General features: G+C 40.0%; 1 protein-coding gene, 1 long non-coding RNA gene and 1 pseudogene across 2 annotated transcripts in view; 2 read left to right on the top strand and 1 right to left on the bottom strand.

Annotated features, from left to right (window-relative positions):
* LOC149098217 (NLR family CARD domain-containing protein 4-like) lies at positions 1-7305 on the top strand (annotated as a pseudogene).
* A 2004-nt stretch (positions 7306-9309) lies between these two features.
* LOC149098203 (uncharacterized) overlaps positions 9310-20004 on the top strand; it is a 443460-nt gene continuing 432765 nt past the window's right edge. Inside the window, exon 1 of the long non-coding RNA XR_016203765.1 lies at positions 9310-9424. This is a non-coding gene — a long non-coding RNA (uncharacterized LOC149098203). The remainder of the gene's footprint in view (positions 9425-20004) is intronic.
* LOC149098216 (metal cation symporter ZIP14-like) overlaps positions 12825-20004 on the bottom strand; it is an 18917-nt gene continuing 11737 nt past the window's right edge. The window contains exons 3-8 of the mRNA XM_089278210.1: positions 19424-19593; positions 18613-18756; positions 16978-17145; positions 16362-16542; positions 15230-15417; positions 12825-14047 (exon numbers count right to left, since the gene is read on the bottom strand). Of these exons, the coding sequence (XP_089134336.1) occupies positions 13895-14047; positions 15230-15417; positions 16362-16542; positions 16978-17145; positions 18613-18756; positions 19424-19593 (1004 nt within the window). The 3' untranslated portion in view covers positions 12825-13894. The remainder of the gene's footprint in view (positions 14048-15229; positions 15418-16361; positions 16543-16977; positions 17146-18612; positions 18757-19423; positions 19594-20004) is intronic.

The raw sequence follows: 20004 nt of genomic DNA, 5'->3' as shown, positions 1-20004 counted from the left end.
GGAAACACAGAAAAGTTGTCGTAGTCATGTTGTTCGATATTTTCTTTGGCTGTTTTCTGTTCTCAGGAAGTGCCTGAGTAAGTTCGACTGTTTAGTGCATGAAATGCTGCTAAGGAGGATTTAGATAATTAAATAAATTATTATCTTAAATAATTTGGTAATATTGCAGGGCTGTTGCCTAGCAGTCGCCCAGTCGGCAGGTGTGCTCTAGGTTGCAAATAGCGTCTTTCCTGTGGCGTATGGAGCCAAGCTATAGCATTTAATTCTGATTTTGCCTGATTTATTTTTAGGCCAGAGCACCTTTCAAACAGTAAAAGTAAGTCAAGTAAATTAGAAATTGACTGGACATCAGCAAGAAGGGCAGTTGTGTCGTCAGCATATTTCGTTAGCTTGGCCTCTTCATTTCCCTGGAAATATATGCCCTTGATGTCTTTTGACCGTCTTATACTTTGGGCAAGAAGCTCCATAGCAATAATAAAGAGTATACCTGAAAAGGGACAACCCTGACGGATACCGCGTTCTAAGTAGAAGTGTTTAGAGGGAACGCCATTGTTAATGACGCAACTGGAGATGTCTTTATATAACACGCTGCTCCATTGCCGGAGATTTGGTCCAAAGTTGAAAGATTTAAGGCATTCTTGGATGAAGTCCCATCTGATTGAATCAAAAGCTTTTCCGAAATCTAAGAAAACAGCTATACCTGGTATATATTTTATTTTAATGAAATCCATTGTGTCTGCTATTAGTCTGATACTTTCTCCAAGGAATCTACCCTTTAAGTAGCCGGACTGACAAGGATGTGTTATGCTTGGCGAGATCTTTTCCAAGCGGAGAGCAATAGCTTTGGTCGCAATTTTGTAGTCAACATTAAGTAGTGACACTGGTCTCCAGTTCGTTAAACATTCCCTTGATTTAATGTCAGTTTCAACCACGTTGTATGTCGCACACAGTGCAGAGCATAACGGGAACACTGCTTACCTACAGTTTGTAGAAAGTAGAATCAGTGGGGTTAATCTCTACCTCTACGTAGACCATGGCCAATTGGTAAGTGACTTGGAAAATGAAAGGGAAAAAATCCTGCAGTAGACTTTAGGGAAAGTTTTTTTTTCCCCGCGATTTGAACCCAAAAAGAGTGGTTTCCGTGGAAGTAAAAAAAATACATAGACAAAATTCTTTAAATTGCTTGTAAAGACGCGCGTAACTTAAGACGAATGAGGTTTATTTATGTTTGCAATGCATTATGGGGCTATCATTACTACTCCTTTACATTAAGTTGAAAAAGACAGAAAAGCTGCCAAGAATTTACACTGTAAAATCAGTCTTTGAGTCAAAAGGGCCCTCTAGTCTAAAACACATTAAAGACAGTATGTGTAATCGTAGACTCTGTAATTTTCAACATTTTTAACTCGTGAATTGCGCGCATGCGCAAGAGCGAGTTGTAGATATGATGTGAAGAATGGCACTCGTTCGCTCGCTCGATTGGTCGATTCCTGTAAACTTTTTTTCGATTTCAGGCTTTTACGTGCATTTGATAGTTTTTGGCGAGTAATAAACAAAAGAAATGGCCATCTTTGTTGCTAAGAATAGTGGTGGGTGAAAAAGAAGGCAATGAGAATCTTAAAAGAGTTTAAAACCATACGTTTTTCATCCGTGAATTAAGTTTGGCCAATCTCCGAATATACTTTTGGCAGTTTGCAGCGTATATTTCATTTATGGTGTCAGTGCTTCTATTTTTTCAATATATATATACACAGGAAAATGATTTGCGTGTCCGAGAAAGAAAAAAGATAAAAAAGAAAAGAAATTAAGAAAAACAAAAAAGTTTCAGGCGGGCGACGGATTTGAACTTTCCACCTCTTGATGGCAGGGCGGACTAGAAGGTCCCTTGTAGTACCACACAACCACGTTTACAAATGATTATGACGAGGCGAAAATAACCGTTTTATTAAGTAGTATCAAAACGCTGATCTTTTGGTTAATTCCACCACGGGCTCAAAAGACTCGAGTGTTCGCGAAGTTGAGCTTCACGCTCGCCGAGACCGATTATAAAGTGTCGCCCATGGCCCACTGGTTAAGTGACTCCTTTAAGATGGCTGTGTTCGTTATTCCTGGAGCTGTATCGACGTTGGGAAGTGGTTCGTAAAGTTTGAGCCCACGAATGGCTTGCCGAACGTTTCTGGACTGGAGTCGTTCATTGCTGTGAGAAAAAGCCTTCGTGCCATTGCCAGGTAAGCACTTACAGTTTTTATCTTAAACAATTAAAGGTTTTTTATGGTTATTCTCGGTCATGGTTCATTTTTTTCAAAGAAAATGGAATTGATAGATCGACCGTACTTCGGCTGTCCTCGGGAAGTGCTCGTAAAGTCAAGTACTTTACTGCAGAACCTTGAACAGTTCATAGAGAGTAACACTGATCATTCTTGGCAAGACTATTTGAACAATATGTCATGTCAGGGAACACGGGCTGATGCAATTATAATTCAAGCACTGGCCAATTGCCTAAATCTGTCAATTCATATCGCTGAATCATTTCAAACGTTTGCTCCTGTTACTGTTGTTCAAGCAGTGAATGTGACAGGAGAATACACAAACATTTACATTGGACACATGAGTAAAACTCATTATGTTTCTACGGTAGAAACGAGAAATTGTCAGGTATCAAACAACAAAACATGTGATCAAACTATAGTTGAAAGAAAAAATTGATAAACAGGAAAAATACAGAGCTGATCAAGGTTGCATGAAAGAATACATGAAAAAGAGAAGAGCCAGTGCAGATTTTAGAAAAAGAGAGAGTCAAAATTCCATGCAAAGGTACAAAATATTGAAACAATTAGGGAGAAAAGGAAACAAACTGTCACAAGAAGGAAAATGACCAACCCAGAACACGAAAGAGAAATTGACAAAAAGTCTAAAAGGAAACGGAAAGTAGAGAAGCCAGATCACATACAGGAAATTGCAAAAAAGTCATCTAGAAGACAAAAAGTGAAGAATCCAGAACAGGTGTGGTGTCAGGGTGGACCAACAGCTTTACTAAAACAATTATTGCTAACACTTGTTATATCTTCTTATAAAATAGCAGATCATTCAGAGCTTATCTCACATACATTGGCCACTGGACTATGGAGACTACTAAAATACGCTATAAGAACTGGAATGATATACAGTCATGTAGTTACTTGTACATGGTAATTAACAGAGACATACAGCACTGCAGCCAATTATATATTCATTCTGGATTTAGTACCAGTTACAGTATCTGAAGTTACAAAAAAATGAACAGGGTGAAAAATGCAGGGACAGCATCACTGGAGTTCATGCAGTTAATAACACAAATTACAAAGAAAGAAGTACATGTATTATATTTGTTGGAACTACTGCTGTCAACTTCACTGAAAACAACAATGTGGTCTTGAGAACTTAACATCAAATAATGAATTCAGCACCTTCCATCTATTCTTTGGTTATATTCATACAAGCACCATGAACTTCTATCATGACTATTTCAACTAAGAACAACAACATTTTGTACAATAGTTGAACTATTATTAGACTCTGTGATTGCCTTCCTCAGAATCCTTTCTTAAATGAACTGGCTCTTTAAGGCTTTGTATAAAGTACATAGACTGGTAAGTGCCAGTTTGATTTTACCATAGTCATAATTACCAAAACAAACCAGTTGCTGTAAAACCACCATAAATGCAATCAATTCACTGCAAAACTGCTAGATAATCAAAGATTAGAGGGGAACATTTGATACCTTCAGTTAGCTTGAGTTTGGCTGATTTCATAGTTTGACAGTCCTTCATAGTAATTCTACTAGTTATTCCTTGTGAACTAATTTAATACATAATGTCTTGAGTTTTCATTTGTAAAGAACCAGTTTTACTGGCAGACATATTTTCATAAAACCAAGTAAAAATGTACATCTCATATTTATCTGTGCAATTTCCTTAATTACACTCAAATCTGGGTGAGTCACTTGCAGCTGATTATAATCTATACTGTACAATTTTACAATCAACCCTCCTTCACAGTGCAATTCTCACAAGCTCCTAAAGGTACATTAATCTTTTACGAAATATTTAGAAGTCCTTCAGAATAGTTTGAAATTTTCAGTAAGTAGCCACAAGTCTTTGGCTGATCGGAAGTCCTTGAAAAATAAATTATCAAAAACGTTCGCCACTCTTAACTTACTTACTCACTGCTTTTCCACACCCTGTTGGAAGGGGTACTCCCTTGTGAAAAGGGTAATGATGTTTTTCTCACTTAACAAGGGTGCAAATCTCACTTAGGGTGCCACTAATTTTAGTCATCAGTACTTTTTGGGGTTGCACACAAAAAAAATAATTATACAAAGAGAAATGTTGTCATTGTAGCCCATTCTTTGCAGTCAAATAAAGTTTAAGCCACAGCCAGATTGGCCTCATTTAGGAGTTTAATTCAAATCACCAAAATTTTTACTTTAGAGTATCCCCACCCAGGTTATGTACAAAATACAGCTATGGCTCTAAGTCATTTCCCGCTACTTTGGAGCAAAACAGTAAAAAAATGTTCCATTTTCAAAATGTTTTCGCTGTCCACACGAAAACGAAAAGCCGGCGTTTTCAAATTCCTCCAGTTTGAAGAGAGTTTCGGAAAAGCTCCGTTTTCGTGACGGATTAGTGCGGACGGAAGGCCAAACCGTAAAACAAAGCTGCGTTTTCAAAGTCCTCTGCCGTAGTGTAGACGGGGCCTTAGGTTGCTTCATCGAGCTATGATACACGCTAGAAGTCAGGAGAGCATAACAAATGAGCAATTCCTGCGTGCATCGTAAAGGCTGGTTCCCTTATCATTACTACGATCGCCGCAAGACAAGGAGTTCAGCGGTCATTGCGATCGTTAGGACAACTATCGTAACTTTTTCTGCAGCGATCACAGCGATCATATGAAAACCAGCCTAAGCTCGATGATGCGCAGAAAAAAATGTCTTGTGAAGTTATTGTGGATTTTTTTAACTTGCGTACGTATATTGAGTATGATAACGCGGCTTGCAAGTTATGTTACTATTTTTACTGGAGCCCTAATTCGTTATCATTGCAGTTCCTGATTCAGAAGCATCTGCGGAGGACATTTTTGATGTGAAATCCTGTCGAAGTAAACTTGCAGAGCATTACAAGAGAACCGCCACAGTGCCTACCTCTGTGTGGTCTAAAACATCTCCTGTAGACATTCACCAGATCTACACTCGACTGTCCTGGGTGAAAGAGGAACAAACGCCAGCTAGGTCATCACGTTCTAAACTGAAACACCTTCACGGATGTGTTTACTAAGAAGAACGGTGTTGTACCAAAGAAGATACTCGTACAAGGACAGACGGGTATTGGGAAGAGCACTTTCGTCAAGAAACTGGCTGTGGACTGGGCTGAACTTGATGACGCGACAACGGAACACGAACAGAAAGATGCAATGAAGAGCATCGATGATGACGGAGACAGGAGAGAAACAAAACAAGGTGACGAAGCCTCGTCAAGTGAAAGATGCAATGAAGAGCATCGATGATGACGGAGACAGGAGAGAAACAAAACAAGGTGACGAAGCCTCGTCAAGTGAAGATCATGGCGAAGACACATCTATTGACGAGTATGAGGACACGTCATTTGACGAGTATGAAGATACGTCTAGTGACGAGTATGAAGATACGTCTTGTAACGAGTATGAAGATACGTCAAGTGATGAGGAGTACATTAATGAAGACATGAGCGAAAACCAGAAAAATGCCCTGAAGAAGTTCGAGCTCTTGGTTGTTGTTAATCTCAAGGAAGTGTCCCAATGCCAGAGCCTCCAAGACGTCATAAGTCAGTCCTTCATTTTTTCTGGGGAACAGACAGCCCTCACGTTACATCAACAAAAACCAAGAGAAAGTTCTGCTGGTGTTTGATGGCTACGACGAGTATCGCTGCGGAAGTAACTCTGAAATCTATGAGATATTCAGAGGGAAGAAACTGAGAAACTGTTGTGTCCTGATAACGACTCGAATTTCCAAAGCTGACGAGCTACGAGCGTTTAAAGACATGCATGCTGAGATCACCGGGTTTAGTGAAGAGGACAGAAAAGCCTTTATGAGCAGAATGCTTGGTGGCAAAGCAGAAGCAGAAGAGCTGAGTCGTCATCTTAATTGGCAAAAACTGAAAGACTGAGCGAAAGTTCCGCTTCTTCTTCTCTTCTTCTGTACCCTATGGAAAAAGGGCAAGTCAAAGAGCTTTCCTGAAAGCAAAACAAAATTGTATTTTGCGATCGTCCAGTACGTTTTGGATTACAGTCAAGGGAAAGATTCTCCTACTCAGTTTGGCAAAGCATACGATTTCGAAGATGTTCTTGCTGAAATCGGAAAGGTGGCGTTGGAATGTCTTTTGAAGGACGATCATGTGTTTGAGTATGATCAACTAACCACTGCCGTTCTTTGTGATGAAAGTCTTATCATTGGCTTACTTCAAATTGCTGAGTACGCAGAAAATCGTCGACCAGCAGGAATGGTATCCTTTATCCACAAGAGCATCCAAGAGTTCTTGGCGGCCTGGTTCGTCACCTACAGATGTGTCCCTGAAGGAAATCTCGGGGGAATTGAACAGCACGCCAGCATCTTGGACGATTGTAAGGCCTGGGAGAATGTTTTCCAGTTCGTTTGCGGTTTGTCAGACGATGGAACAGTGAAGGTTTTGCAGCACTTAACATCAGTCAGGATCTCTGACCCAACATTGGATTTATCAAAGAGAATACCAGATGAAGAAAAGGAGACAGACGCGCCAATGAGTGACGTCACTGGCAGGCATTGGAGGTTCAGTAACTTGGTTGACCATTCTTTTAAAGACGTTCAGTCAAAAAAACCTGCACTGGTGAGACATTGGTTGGATTGCACAGCAGGGATCATCCTGATTACCCCTGAGAGACCATTTCTTCTACATATACTGGAGATGACACTTTTGAATGAAGTTGCTTCCTGTAAAGCTTTACTTTTTCGTTGTCATTTTTTTCATTTTGGTACGAGGAAACCCATGTCATGGTTATGCGAAGTTCTGAAGTTTTTAGATCGCTTCTATGTCCCACTGAGAACAACCGAGAACTCTGCGGCTCTCTTGCTTGGAGATTTTTTAAGGCAGTTCGAGACTGTAGGATGCGAAGCCTGTGGTTTTGATTGCATCCTTCAATTCGTTTCCATAATGGAAAAGCTCAGTTTTACATATCAGATATTTAGTGCTGTCGTGTGACGACCATGTGAGACTATTTACTCAAACTATTGCCATTTCTACTCCATCTCGCTCCACAAATCTGTGTTCAAAACAGTCATATTTGAAATTCTTAAGATCTCTTCACTGTGATGAAATTGTGAACACACAGGCGTTCAAAGATCTTGGTGCGGTTGTCAGAAACTGCAAACATTTGAAAAACATTCAATTTGTAGGATGCGGGGTCGGTATTTGTGAACTTGCTGGATCAAATACCAAATAGCAGTACTTGCTCATTGTTTATTAGTCGTGGCTTCTCACTCATTAACACAGTAAGGTCATTGACATCAGTTGAAGCTGAGAAACTGGCTGGTGTTTTACCGCGATTTAACGTCACCAGTCTTCGCCTTCAGTTACATTACTGCTGTGCTGCAGCAGTAAACAAACTTGTTTCTAGCATTACACACAAGACTCTTCAGAACCTGTCACTGCGTGGTATAAGCCTGACTCCAGCAGCAGCCGCGGCGCTCGGTCGGTCACTTCCTGAAATGTCGTCCTTAGTCAAGCTCGAGTTAACTGGGGTGGATGGAAGCGTTTTGCAAGTAGTGGAAGAAATGGAGGCGCTGTTTGGAGGGATCAACAAAACATGCCCGGTTTTAGAATGGCTTACTGTTCAGAATTTCAACGCAAGGGGTAGCCTTACATCCCTCACCAAGCGCGTTCACTTGTTTCCAAACTTGCACGGCTTAGTTCTTGCGGACTTAAATATGGATGAATGTGACTTGCATGGTCTGCTGGAGAGCTTAAGATCCATTCCTAATCTGACGGAACTGGACCTATATGGCAATAGATTGGGTTCCCGGGACAGGATAAAATCTACTATGCTGCAAGCACTGCCTGAGGTTGATCTTACTTATTTCTAATGCCAGCTTCGTCCACTCAGTGAAGAAATGAGTATTCTGGCAGAAGGAGTGATTGTCTTCAGTGTCACGTGACTTAAACTGCTCGTTCTTGTACCACGTACAAACTGACAGTACTTGAGATCATAGAATAATATCTGACAATAACAGGCGATACCATTGTTTCTCGAGCTGCTCGTGTAAACACCGTAAGCTTATTTCAGAATGTAATTCTCTACAATTTTCAATTGATATCTAAATCGGATATTCAGTGTTACAAGTGAAATTTTTCTGTAGTGTGTAACTGACTTGCTATCAAAGAGCAAGTCACGATTTTTGTTCTTTAATTTTTGTCACATTATCGTAGCGGAGAATTTTATATTGAATTGAATTAACAAATCATTTGATACCCTGGATAAATAAGATAAAGATACATACAGTTAATGCGCTAGAAAATGTATCGTCTAAATAGAAAAAAAAATGATAATGAACTGTTTAGTTGAGCTTAGTTTGCAATGCATGCCACATTGTTCCAAGATGAGCAGTAATTTTGCAAAAAGTGTAAAAACGTGCATTATATATTCGAACATGAAAGTAGTTAAAATTTTCAATTCTTCTAGCTGTTCTTTGTTTTTCCTTTTATTTCTCTTAACCCAATTTTAGAAAACAGCACTTGAAGACTGGTTTCCGTTTGAACTTTACGATCACTGCCAAAATGGTTCAGCGGTCGTTGCAATTATATGAAAACCACTCTGCAGTGAGACAGGCTTTAGCTCCATTTCGACGATCGTAGAGATCTGTGGAAATCCAGTTAGTGAGGTTAGCTCAATTTTTCTGTAGCGATCGTAACTAACACTTGGAAAGCAGCTTTTAACTGCTGCATGAAGGAAAACCTGCGTGAAATCCGAGTAGGCACAGGGAGCCCTCACATCCGTTTAGAACATGAATAAAAGATGAACCCACCTTTATCGCGCGTGTTTTGTGTTTTGTGGCGGCCATTTTGAATTTTTAATACGTGCGCGGTGTGCTAGTGCGAGGTCTGGAGCCGAAATTACGGAAGTCTGGGACGGGCGGGAAAATTCGCAAATTCTCGGAGGTAGCCGATCGCTCACCAAGGATAATAAAGTGACAAGTTGTCATTTTCTTAGAGCTCCGAGCAGGCTCCGAGCGATCTTCCGTAATTTCGGTTCGAGACCTAGCACTAGCACACCGCGCGCGTATTAAAAATTCAAAATGGCCGCCACAAAACACAAAACACGCGCGATAAAGGTAGGTTCATCTTTTATTCATGTTCTAAACGGATGTGAGGGCTCCCTGTGAGTAGGTTTGATTAATCCAAATACACTGAATCTCGTGAGACTGAAAACAGGTGTGTGAAATCTTTTGGCCAGTTGTAAGGCAAGAACCAGAGTTTGAACTAGTTACTACTAGGTTAAACTAAATACGGGGGATAACTTATTTTTTACGAGTAGTTTTACGTTTATCTCAATTGTTTAATTCAACGTGGAGCTAAGGCACGTTCCTCTGTCAAACTATATTGCAGTGTATTTGAGACAACGGCATCAAGCTACACTTTAATTCGACTCGCAAGAAGTTGGAAGATTAACCAGAGCCTAAATCAGGGTTTGTAATGTTTTCGAGGCAAAAGGGACTTTCTTTGAGGGGTTTACCTGTGGTGGCAAGCTTGCAATTACGTTTTAGTTTTTCATACAGACTGAGTTGACAGTTCTATGAAAAGCGGAAAACCAATTGCATGGTTTTGTACCAGTATGGCAGATCCCTAACACATTAACCTGGATTTTCGGGAGAGTGCAACTCAAAGGGACCGCTGAAAGTCAAAGTATTCTGTAACATTCTATCGGCAACAATCATAAGATGGTGGACGTTAAATTTTGCAGGAATTCAGTTTCATACCAGAGACTGCGCTTTACGTACTTTCCCCTATCTATCTGAAAAGTTATTCAGAACTGGCAGTTGGTTTTTTCTTTAGCATTTTGTTTTCCAGTAGGCTTTCTCATTTAAGGTTACAGTATACCTTCAGATCGGCAATTTTCTTCAAATTTGGATTTTTGGTTCAAAGTAATGGTCGAAGAGTAATCTCTAATTTCTGAAAACAAAATTGAAAAAAACTCAGTATTGGCGGAGAAATGGAGGTTTTACGTTACGGCCGGAAGTAAAAGTTCCCTCTTGATTGACAGCCCTATAACGTGTGCGCAATCAACCGAGACCACTTTCGCGGGAGTATATGGATACCACGAATTGGCTGGCTACTCAGATCCAAGCATTTTTCGTATTAGATGTAATTCTATTAAGTTATAAGTAAACATGGACCACGGAAAACTCTGTTTACCAGTTCGAAAAAGCGAAGAACGAATTAAAACACATCAATGAGTGAAGAAGCGAAAGTTGGCCTCGCGGATGAAGCTATAGCTATCGTATCAAGCGGGCAAAAAGATCGAGTCAAGAGTAGAGAAAGATTCTGTAAAAGTTTGGGAACTCGACAGCTATAACAACGACGTGTACATTGACTCTTTTGTTGAGTCCGATACCGATGAATCGCCCAACTTATTGAGATCCATTGGAATATAATCCATGCACAAGTTTGCTCCGCCGCGCTTTCTTTTGTTCAGTTTGTTCTCGTCGCCCAGCCACTCTAGCGTTCGTATCCTTTTTCGTCTTCCCCATTTTGCCAGACCAGCTTCAAGAAAAACCGAGCTACATACACAGAAAAAGTATCTCTCCGCCTTGAGCGCATTGCGAAACACAAGGGTTTTTTCGAGATTCACGCGTAAATTTCACCGCGAGTTAATTTAGTAAATTTTCCAAGCGCTGATTGGCTCAGAGATCTGAGAACCCAGTTTAAGGCGTTTGTGGGCGGAGTTTGTTTGCGAAGCAAGAGATTTTTCTTAGCGCTGTTTTCTCGAATAAATTTTTTCGCTTGAAGTAGACACTTTAAAGAGTTACAACTCAAAGGGGATTTGTTTGATTGCCCTCAAATTTGGACAGTAGCTAGATTAACATATAAAAAACAAAAACGTGTCTGCGAATTGTTTATTTCGAAATATTTTTTCTCCGAGAGCAATTTTTGTACGATCACTTCACATTTTTTAAATCCTATTTTGAAAATGTTCTGTAACTTTTTACTGCAATTGAATGTGGCAAAACGCAGACACGCTTTTTTAGCGCTTTTTGTCCTGAAACCGAGGAAAAAAATAAATTGGCGAAAAACAAAATTCGCTTTGATTTGTAGCTTTCAAAAGGTGATTAGGACGCTCGCATTTAGTGGCCGTGAAAAAATCGGCACTTCATTTTATTTCGAAATTTTTGGTATGGTTTGATAGCCAGCTCTATAAGCTTTAATTTGATATAGGGGTTTAGGTATCTACAGCTTAAACCGGACGCGCTACATCGCTTGGACGTGAGACACCCCTGAAGGTATACGGTAACCTTAATGGGTTTTCTCAAATCGCGAAGAAGGAGCGAGGAAGCGATGGCCTTCCCTTTTTGCGAAATTAAAACAAGCCAGTTTAGCATGAAATTTTACAGGGTTCTCTGTAGAGCGCAAGCCCGTAGTAGGGGACAGGGTTATTTTAAAACTTCTCCTTGATTTATTTCTTATTTGCAAGCGACAAACTGAAACGGGGTTTTGAAAAGAAAGTATTTTTTCTCAAATAACGTAGCTTAATTTTGATCGTAAATGGGGAAACTGTTAGTGGACTGGAAGTGCGCGGAAAATGTTGAGACTGTGAGAGCCGGAGAGAGACTGCGAACAAACCGGCTGCCCTCCGTTACTCCACGCGCCTCTTCAGTTTTAAGAACGTTTAAAACTGATAAGCAATAATTTAAGTTGCAAACTTTACCGGCTGACTCGACAAGCAAGATATTTTTATGTTCTGTATTTCTCTTACACCTTATGCACTTTCTCCAGGTAGAGCAGCTCTACTTGTATCGATCTACAATCATGGACAAATTAAAAGTCTTGGGACAAATTTGCACTTTTGATGCTTTTGCGCACACGCCAGACGCGAATACTACTTCACCTGCCTAACCTCGTCCCCCACCCCCCATACAATGTTGAAAACTACTGCCTGCAGTTTCTTCTGATTTTCAACATTGTATTGGGTGGGCAGGGGAAACAATAACGCGTTTCTAAAAGGAAAGCAGCGCGTTTTTCAAACTTTAGTAGTAAAACACAGATAATTCGTTAAATTACAGAAGTGTCCCAAGGACCTTTGTCCACAATTGTACCTGTAGCGGGCTTAATTTGAATTCACGTGGAGTAAACAATTGAAATGTTCCTCGCTATTTTACATTTCATCATGTCTGATAAGAACACTAGAGTTTCTCTTTCTATGAACTTCTCATCTTGCTATGTTTTCTCTTGTTCTGTATCCTACCTCGGGTTCTTCAGTCTTTTAGAAGCTCTAAACTGCCATATTTTACAGTGTTCGTCGAAAGATCTTACTTCAGGATAATCCACATTATTTACATGTAAGTATAAAATGCAGCACTTTGATATTTCTACGAAAGTGAGAATCGAAAGCTGTCACTATACTTGGAAGGTCTGAGGGTATGCACCGCAGGAAATGTTGGCAAATTCAAGCGTCTTAGGCGAGTTTTCCTCGATTCTAAGCGGCACTATAACCCTTTGTTGACACTTTCATTCCTCAAAATGAAGAGAACGTAGAACTGCATTCGTTTGCACGAGGCTGGAGAGCTCAGAAAATGGCCTGTTTTTATTGTTTGCAACATTTTATACTCGGCTGCTAGGCGTGATCGTTTGATAAGTTGAGTGGTGATCCTGTTTTTTGGTTTTCTGCTTGTGGCTGGCGACATATTCACTTATTCCCCGCTTAACGTCAACTTCTCTCAGCCCCCCCCCCCCCCCCTTTCTTACAGTTTAGTAAATACGTTACTGACATCTGAGGATATCAACATAATTTATAGCTTGCCTTTAACACGTATAAAAAATATTTTATAAATCAGATGAAACTCTCTCCTACCCAGCTATCGAAACATCTGCGCGTGCGTATTCGTTTTTTTTCAATTTACGTTTTAGCTTTCACCTATATCTTACTGTGTTGTGATCACAAATTTAGCTCAACACTTCCTGTTTTTGCTCTGTGCTGTTTTCCGCATAAAGTTAGTAGACTTTGTTATAATCATTCATTTTGCTTTTGGTCAAAACCGCCAGCACCAACAAAAGGCACCAGGAACGAGTTGTAACGTGTCCTGACTGCAAGTTACGTTTAGAGTAAAGAAGCCTAAGGCCCATTCAGATAATCAAATGTCTTGTACCAGATGAGCTCCTGTTCATAACCGAAGATTTACAAGGATCAATAACCAGAAAAAAAAACACATTTTCAAAAATGTCACGCTATCTCGAGGTAAAGGGTGTCCGTAAAGCGGGTTTCACTGGAATACGATACAACACTTGGTTAGTTTATGTTAGCCTCGGATTTTGGATGGTTTTTCATCGTGACGTCAGTACATTCAATGATCTAAATTTCTTAACATTTGATAGTTTCTACATATTCTAGTTCTTCCCTTCAGAATTTTAAGTTGTAGCAGTCCTGACAACTTTTATCTAAACCATGTAACTAGGAAAAATATAGAACAAGTTGTCAATAACTTTGAAATTCTATGGCTATCGATTTGACAGCTTGTAAAGTAAGACAAACAGTTAACCTTGAAAGAAAGATATATTGGTAGAACTTAAAGCCAGGATTTGAAATTCTGATGACGCCACGAGTAAAACCATCTATAGCTACTGGTTAAAACGAGAGGAATTTAATTTACAGAAATTTGCTTTTTGTAAACACCAAGGATAAACATGACGACAAAGCCGAAGAGCATTCCAAAATTTTGAAGGGCAAATGTCTTGAGGTTCTTCCAAATGGAAGCTTGTCCAATTCTTGCGGACATCTCGGAAGCTTCTTCCAGCTGTTAATTAAAGCACAACGGTAAAAACATAATCAATATTTTGTATTTTTTGTAATATGTATACGGTTCACAAGATACACAGATAGGACCTCTTCCTTACTCCGCCATATTTGGCCCGGGTCCACATAAGCTAATTAATGAGCTCAAGATTTCGATCTTTGAGGTGATAGTTGATGTGGTCGAAGACCGAATAAAGTATCACCTCATAAATATCGAGACCCAATAATCTAGTATAGCATTTTTAGTTTAATTCTAACTCATAGCCTGTTTACAAGAAGGGAGGGTTACCCTTACAAGCGGGTTAACCCTAGCTGGAGGGCATGCAAAGGATAGCCCGGGTTTACAAGCAAAATTTCACAGGTAAGGTAACCCTACAACCCGAAACAACTTAATGCGCAGTTACACTCAAAGGGTCTGGAAACAAGTAGAAAGTTAACTCGGCCGGGTAGACGGGTTAACCCTACCTGGAGTGTTTACAACGGAAAAGTTAACCCGCCTGCTAGGGTAACCCTAGTACGCAGATAGGGTAATCTGCTTACCCGGGTAACCCTGGCTGCCTTGTTAACACGACGAAGAAAAAAACAAAAGAGGAAATGTGTAAGGGTAACCCGCTTGCTATAGTAACCCTCTCTCCTTGTAAACAGGCCCTTAGATATGCCTCAAATAACGGTTCCCAATTATTTCTTATTTTAGGGCCTCTTAACACGACCCGGGTCAGGCTCGAAACAAACTACATGTTATTGCAGACTGACAACCAGGGTTTGTGTTAAGTGGTTGTTTTTAGCATTCTCTGCGGTGATTCAACCGGGGCTGAAAATCAACTCGGGCTTGTTTATGAGGCCGTTGGTATTAAACTTTACGCTTTGGAGATTGCGTGGACTGAATTTTCATTTTAAATTCACTGTTTTGTGTACGCACTCACATCAGTTTCTTCAACAATTTTGAGTTTTTAATTCAAGAAACCGTGAATGTCTTTCTTTTAGCTTCTCGAGAATTTAATTATCCATTTGCTTCTAAATATTTCTTACAGATTCAGAGAAACAGGAAAACGTTGCTATTTTGTTTACCAAAGGCTGATAGTGTGCGATGGCTCAGCCAATCAGATTGCAGCATTTGCATTAGTATATTAGTAGATTTCTGCTAATAAATGACAGCGCTGTGTTCAAAGAAATATATACTCACCATGTCAACTAATGAAATGTACACAAACATTCCTCCAGCGAGTGGATAAATCCACCTGACTGCCGATGTTTTGGTGCCAAGTATCAAGCCAATGATCAGTCCCAGATAACAAGCACAAGCCGAGAGAAAGTTGAATGCCATTGCCATTTTGTACGACATGCCAGCATTTAGAAGAATGGCAAAATCACCTGGGAAACATTTCAGATTCAACAAACATATTAATTCAAAGAGACAAATAATGTTTTACCGCCCAAGTTGTTGTCAATATGTTATGAGAGAATTGGTTCATGTTTAGCGTGCGTACATCGAGTTATGGATACAAGCGTGAAGTTGGAGAGCACGAGAGAAGCGTAAGAGTACGTTGCTCGAGGCGACAACCGAGAGACGGAAACTCTAGCTTCTTGAGTGCTCTCCAAACATCCCAAGTACATAACTCGACTGATATACGCACGTTAAGCATGAATCAATTCTTTTTTGTAACGTATCGACAACAACTTGGGACTAAAACATGTTTTATTTGTGATTGATTACAAAAGTCTCACAATGCTCGGTGAAGGAAAACAAAGGATTCTATTGCCTGGCTAAAAGCACGCTACAATCAGTTGAGCAACCGTTGAACGAAAACGGTTCATCTAGTTTGTAAAATTGCCAGTGAAAACTTATCTTCTTCGAATTCATTATAATGAAAAATGTAGGCGAACAAAGTCAAAAACACTCCATGAAAATGTAGACAAACGAAGTCAAAATACTCAAGTTTTAGTAAATATCTTAGCTTGGCAAAAGTCAAAGGCTCGAAGTAGGGTTTGGATTGTTGAGAATGATGTGCACATGGCCGAAACTTTAGCAAAAGGTTCTCGCAGCTAAACTCCACGGAAATATTGCAGCTAAAATGAACCTGCATATACGTCATTTTATACACGCATGGCTGTGCGTATATAGAGATTTCTACCAAATGGCTCAATAAGGAATTAGGTAGGACCAGCGCGCACGCTGTGTATGCTACTTATGTATCTAACACGCGGGCACCAGAGAGGTACGAAAGGAAAGGATTGACACCCCTATGCCAAAACAAACATCAACAGATTGCTTTGTATATAAAAGTGAGAAAACTGCATCAAGTAATGATTTTTACCAAGTTCATGTGGTAGCTCTTCGCAAAGTATCGCCAGTGAGGTACTGATGCCAAAGTAAGTTGAACTGGAATATGACGCTCCAATGGCTAAGCCGTCAATAAAGTTATGAAGGCCGTCACCAATGATTATCATCCAAGCAACAGGGGCCACTTTTCTCTTTCTGCCAGTGTTCACAATAACCTGTACATACGATACAAAGAACTGATAAAGATTGGATCTTGTTTTCTTTCTTGAGCAAAAACGTCCTGTAGTGACTCTTTGCCTGCAGAGCATCTAGTATAAAGGAACTCAATCATGGCATTTTGAGTTATTTCGGCTACGTACAAAATTATTATTATTTAAAGGAAAGGAAGCCTGAAAATAGTAGTTTACTAAGATAGAAAAACACTAGAGAGATAATAATAAACCATAAAGGACCAAGGATGGTTTAGGATGGAGAAGATTAGCACGATTACAAAGGACGAAAAATTTAGGCTAAACTTCTCTAGATTCGCAAACCGTGACGTAGCTCCTTAAGTCTCGGCTTCGACTTCCTTATAAGGAAAGGTTCCTTCAAAAAGCAGTGTACTGTTTATTACGTTGCACAAGAATTTGTTTACGCTGTAAGTACCTCACCTCGCATTCATTTGAACTTCTTTCTTCCACTGACCCATTGATGACATTCCGCGGAATGTCGTTCATACTACGAAGAGATAAATGTTGATCGGGCTTCCTATTGTGAAGTTGGAGCTGCACTTCGGCGATTCCTGAGCCAAGTAATTCACTTTTGCCATCATTTATCGCCTTAGAAAGAGAACAATTGCTTCTTTAGCATATGCCACATGAGTACGGCAACGCGCAAAGTTCGTTACTGTGATCTATCAACATTAGCATTATCTATTTGAAACTCACAATCTTATTGGCTACACAAGCACCGTTTATTAATAAACGTCAAAGTCCAAGATAAGGAGTCAGGAAGCAGCTCTTAGTCCTCAAATTAATGGCTCGATACCCTTTGAGAGGACAATAGAACAAACAACAATAACTTTACATTTCCCCTAGCTTGCCCCAAAGCAATAACAGCTGCTAACAAGCAAATGAATTATACAAGCTTAGCAGTGCTGGTACACTTCCGATGATAAGTGCCCACGTCTAGCTATAGTAACCTATATCATTATCTCAGAAGCATTATATTTTTAAAAAAATGTATAGTCACGTGTTAGCTTGAGTATCAGGCTTTTGGAGACTAAGGTGTGACGAAGAGAACTAAAGAAGGAAGGCCTGATACTCAGGTTAGTCACGAGTGTAAGGGATTTTCTATTCATTTTCCCTCCACGTCGCAGGTGTGGTTCCATTAATTCGACTTATATACGTTTTATGACGTTATTCCTATGGCCAGCTAAATCGGTGTAAAAATTTGTATTAAAAAGACCATATTTGTATTCTCGGTATAGGACTGGAACTAGCTTGCAACCGAGGCTAATGCGGGGAGTCTTTTCAAATGTAAATGACGTCAATCTCTTTGTAATGATATTCCCCGCATGAGCCTCCATTGCAAGCTAGTTCCAGTCCAATACCGAGAATACGAATATGACGTATTGTTTTCACAATTTCACCAATTCCACCGAGGAAACAATTTTGCACAACTGAAACATCGTTTTGTTCCAGCGGTTTGCTCTTGGAATTGCAATATAAAACAGATCAAAATTAAGATTGGCTAGACACAGCGTTCAACCCTGGGGAGAGGACTTCCAAATAAAAACGACGGGCGTGCTCGTCGCACCCTTTAGGAGTTAAAAAAGCGTTTTTGGCTCCTCTTATATTGTTCAGCCGCAAAAAAACAAAAACAAAAACAAAAAAACACGCAGCAGAAGCTAATTTGGCGGTACGTCTTAGGGTGTTGAGCCGAAAAAGAATTTATGACAAGAGATATTTGACAATCAACTGATTTATGACAATGCTTTTATAAACTTTCCGAGTAGATGGTACTCGAAACGGTCGTCTTTACTACTATAAAAAAATTATGAAATAAAGTGTCAGTTAATCTGTCGTTTTAGAATTATCTCTTTTTCAAGACACGCCCAAAAAACAGGTTGTTGGTACCTCTTAGGGGTTCTTTTCAAAAATTCCAACGAGTACCCCTTTTATATGGGAGGCCCTCCGGGGCGTTCAACTGCTTGTTTTGACAAGCTCTTACTGAAAAATAAGTCTGTTAGCGAAATACTTTAAAAATCCCCGTACAGTAAACGAGGACAGAATTTGTCGAATTACCTCCGTCTGTTTGTTTTCCGATACAGACTTGTCTTTGAATCTGACGATCATTTTCATGACATATTCCAGGAGAAAAAACAAGTAGATTCCACTGACAATGACCAAACCTATCCACAAATTAGCAAGACCGCGTATTTGATATGCCTGCCAAACAAGAGAGCATTAATTAGATTCACTGTGGCGATGTTCTGCTACACAATAAAAGAATGCAGGATAAAAGCGTAGTCTTGTTAAAGTCTTTTGCAAAGTAGGCATGTAGGCTAGAACTGAATTTCTTCCAACACAGACACTGCAAAATGTATGTAAAATATAATTATAACGAATAAGACAAAAAGCCGTATTAGGAGAAGGTTTTCCTTTTATTTTGCACCAAGAGAATGGAAAGTCTAATTTCTTTCACAGATTGGGCGCTTGAAGCGCTGCTACTTCAGTGCTTCAATCATCGAAAATGCGCATACAATACTACCAGTATCACTTTTTAAATTATACTTCGGAGACAGATCAGGCGGATGTGGTCGAGCCACGTCAACCATGGTTTGTAAGTTCTTTCTTGTCGAGACGCAGTTGAATCAAAATATCCGCGGCTAGCTAGAACAAACGAGTCTGGTATGCTGCCAAAATGTTCCAAAAAGGCATGATTAAGTATCTGCCGTACCTAAATTTGGCCATAAATCAGATCGCATGCGATACCGTCGATATCACAGAGGGTCCATAGAATATCAGAACAACACACACAGCCTTTAGTTGACTGGCTAAAATGTATCTTAAACCTGTAGAAAGACCACTCACGAGATGTCCAGGAAACACTCACGTGTGGAATAAGATGGAAGAATCCACTCCCACTCAGTACACCAACAGCAAGTGACACCATAAACAACAGGAGAATCTTGTAAAATGATTGGTTCATGAATGGCACGACAAAGGCTCCAAGTAGAGATGCACAGCTGATGATGGTTACTGACAAGAACCCGAATCCCCATGCTGAAAACAATTGTATAATAAACATTTTGAACCCTACGATAAAAGATAAAACAATCAACATCCCTAATCACAGTGGATTCATCGGTTCCTTTGAAGAACCACGAGTGATCTTGAATCAATGATCCCGATCTAGACGAACCTTCAGGAGCGCAACATTAAAGCGATGAAGATGTTAGTCTAGTCGTGTTTTTAGACAAATGAGTCAAAGAAAGAAAGTAAAATTGGCGATGTACTTACTTCTTTTTGTGGGAGGTGCCATGGCCTCATGGTTAGTGCGCTCGTTTCCGGATCGAGCGGTCTGGGTTCGAGCCCTGGCCGGGGATATTGTGTTGTGTTCTTGGGAAAGACACTTTACTCTCACGGTGCCTCTCACCACCCAGGTGCATAAATGGGTACCGGCGAATTTAATGC

Source organism: Orbicella faveolata, unplaced genomic scaffold, assembly GCF_042242905.1.
Source record: "Orbicella faveolata isolate gen_17 unplaced genomic scaffold, um_ofav_v1 contig_46, whole genome shotgun sequence".
NCBI classification, from domain to species: domain Eukaryota; kingdom Metazoa; phylum Cnidaria; class Anthozoa; order Scleractinia; family Merulinidae; genus Orbicella; species Orbicella faveolata.
The sequence above is the reverse complement of the archived record's forward strand: the minus strand, read 5'-3'. Positions and strand labels throughout refer to the sequence as shown.